Source organism: Gavialis gangeticus, unplaced genomic scaffold, assembly GCF_001723915.1.
Source record: "Gavialis gangeticus isolate Ggan-Ray unplaced genomic scaffold, GavGan_comp1, whole genome shotgun sequence".
NCBI lineage: Eukaryota > Metazoa > Chordata > Crocodylia > Gavialidae > Gavialis > Gavialis gangeticus.
The window spans coordinates 4,224,556-4,227,506 of record NW_017728973.1 but is presented as its reverse complement, the minus strand read 5'-3'; the positions used below and the strand labels follow the sequence as shown (position 1 = coordinate 4,227,506).

Below are 2,951 nucleotides of genomic sequence, written 5' to 3'. Positions count from 1 at the left end.
GGCCCGCCCGGCCTCGCCCCGCTGGGCTAGGCGGGCCCCGGGACCGCCCGGCCCCGGCCCACCCCGCCGCCGGGATGTACGAGGGCGTGGACGTGGCGGGCTTGACCCCCGGCCCCTTCCTCGCCATGGACTTCTACAGCCAGGGCCGGGGCTGCCTCCTGCAGGACAAAGGCATCGGCACCCCCGGCCCCTACGGCCCACCCGGCCGCAGCCAGCTCTGGACCGGCTCCAGCCACTGTAGGTACTGCGCCTCGGGGCCGGCGCAGGGGTGGGGGTCCCGCTGCCTCCGGTGGCTCTGCCCTGCAGCCCCCTCTCTCAGTCGGCTGCGCTTGTCTTCCTCTGTCTCCGTCCCTCTCCCCTTACTCCCCCCAGGGCTGATGCCCCCCGTGCTGCGCGGGTGCCATCGCCCCCTCATCCTAGTGCGTCCCAACCTCCCTGCTTTAGCACCCGGGCCAGGGGGACAGCGCCTTGCCAGGCCGGAGTCGGGTGGCTACAGGAAGGCAGTTGTCTGCGAGAGCCCTACCCTCCCACCTCCAGGCTGGGGAAAGGAGGGAAGGAGGCCCCAGCCCAGCAGGATATTTAGATCCTGGGTAGATAAGCGCCCTGACAAAATCCAATTAACTAAATAGTACACTGCGGCTTTATTCCTCCCTAGAGATAGGGCTGGGGGAGGGGAGGGGTGCGGGTGCTCCCAGCCAGATGCCTGGATGCCAGAACGGGGGTACTGTTTAGTATGTTCACCACCTCCAAGTAAACCTCCCCCTCCCTCCTGTACATCTTTCTGAGACTTTGGGGGTCCTGTCCCTGTAGGTGGGGCAGTCACAGAGCCCCACTATTCCTCTTACGCCCCTAGGTCAGAGCTGGTTGCTTCCCCCACCAGCTCACGAGTCTTCTAAAAGGGTGATGCCCAAGATACAAAGTAAGGTTTTCCCATCCTTGCCTGGGAGAGCTCCAGCCCACCCAAGGGCAGCTGAATGTGCCACATCCCACCCCCAGGGGTTGAAGCAGCATGGGCGCTGCCAGGATGACAACTCGTGCATGCCAGCAGATGGCTCTCCCCTGCCCTGCTGGCAGGAGAAGCCCTTTTGAATCTCTCCCCTCCTGGACACCTTCCCAGGGCCCTTGCAGAGCGGGTGGGTTAGGGACCCGCTTGCAAAACAAGCTGATGGATTTAAGGCTTGTGTAATACAGCTCCTCGTCTTTGCCCCCTCCCTCCCCCAACCGTCAGGGGAAGTGGGAGGCTCAGGGCGCTGTTGTTCCAAACCAAAATGTAATTTCCTATTCCAAGATTTGCTGCTAGAAGGAGAGTCGCCTGGGTCAGGCAGCAGGGTGGTGGGGAGAGGGGACGTTGCCCCTGGAGAGTGACGTGCTGGGAGTTGGCCAGCTGTCAGGGTGGGTATCACCCTGAATGCCCACGCCAGCCCTATGGGAAGTGTCTGCTGTGCTGCTTTGGAAGGAGAAACCAGCGTGTGCCCTCTGCCCATGTTTGTGCGGGGGAGGTGTGCAGCAGAGGCTGCGCCAGGGCTGGCTTTTCTTGTCTCCTTTCAAGGGGAAACGGGGTTACATTTGCATTCATGTCCTGGGAGGGTCAAAGGTCACTTGTTTTCGTAAGCAGTGGGAATTGCGTCTCCATCGGGTGATGGAGGTGCTGGGCGGGACACAGGGCACTAGCACAATGCTTCAGGGCTGCCCTGTAAAATCAGCTGCGCCAGCTCTTGCTGGGTTTTGGATCAGGCCCTAAGCCAAGCCCAGGAGATGTGGTGTGGGATGCCCATGGTTTGGGAGCAAGTGTGGCAGTAATTTGGGCGGGTGGCCAGCTTACCCCCATCTCTTTGGGGTGCCCCATCAGTTCAGACATAGGGTGAGCCTTCCCCCTCCCCCTCCTGCTGCGGGATCTCCGAGCTGGGTTTCTCCATCCTACGTGCAGTCTTTTCTTGGTGCGGTGAAGGGGAATCCAGGGCGCTCCCTGCAGAGCAGACGTCTCAGCCGCGTTCCCCCCCTCTTGCAGAGCAGACTCAGCTGTGTTCCCCCAGGGATCCCTGGGTCACTTATGTAGTGCTCTGTGCCCGCTGTTATGTTTGAATGGAAAATCACTGCCAGGCAGGGTTGCTTGCTCTGGGGAAAGTCCTTCCCCACTGTGTTGGCTCCCCAGGACTTTCAGCTTCTATAAAGGAGAAAGAAACTCCTTCCCCTGTTGGGGCTGTGTGATCTCTCCCATGCTGGTCCCTGGGGCCCCATGGCAGGGAGAGACAGGACACAAGGACCAAGGGGCTGGTAAAAGGGTCTGTGTTATATCTGGGTGCCAGGTTCTGGCACGAGCTAGGTCAAAGGCATGTTGGCTGTAGGCCACCAAGGGGCAGGGGCAGGGGCAGGAGCTGAGGCAGGGGAGGCCTTGGCCATTCATCCTGATGGTCTGTCCAGGCCTGATGTCACCACAAGGCTTAAATGGAAACAAGACCCTTCCTGAAAGCTTTACATTAAATCCGCCAGATCCCAGAGGTGGGGCATGGCTCTATTAACTTGCTGGGGTCCTTCCTGGCAGAGGACAGACCGTCCCCTGCAAGGGCCAGCCCTGACCTCCCGAGGGCTGCTTAGGAGCAAAGGCTGTATCTCCTGATAACAGAGTGCCTTTTCCCCATTGTCTCTGGGGCCATTTGACCTTTCCTTCTTATCAGGGAGTCAACACAAGCCTCTTCAAGGGGCATTTGTTAGTGAGATGGAAAAAATACTCAGAATGTTTGTTAGTTTTCTGGCAGGGAGGGGAGATGGCTTTTGAGCTCCCTGCAGGTATTGCAAAAGGCTCCTGCTCTGAGCTCTGCTAATCAGCTGCCCTGCACCCCCTCCCAACACACACACACCTCCCTGCTGGTATGCAGGCGCCTTCTTGTTCTGGAAGCCAGATGTGGGTTTCGGCTTTTGTGGGGGCATGGTGAGTTCCTCCAGGCATTGCT

The 2,951-nt window shown here is 59.7% G+C and overlaps 1 protein-coding gene across 2 annotated transcripts in view; it reads left to right on the top strand.

The window, feature by feature from the left end:
• Window positions 1–25: 25 nt before the first annotated feature.
• Window positions 26–2,951, top strand: part of RARA (retinoic acid receptor alpha) — a 37,855-nt gene continuing 34,929 nt past the window's right edge. The window contains exon 1 of one of the 2 annotated variants that reach the window (XM_019506856.1): window positions 26–237. In XM_019506856.1, the coding sequence (XP_019362401.1) occupies window positions 75–237 (163 nt within the window). In that variant the 5' untranslated portion in view covers window positions 26–74. The remainder of the gene's footprint in view (window positions 238–2,951) is intronic. The other variant, XM_019506864.1, reaches the window with a different exon arrangement.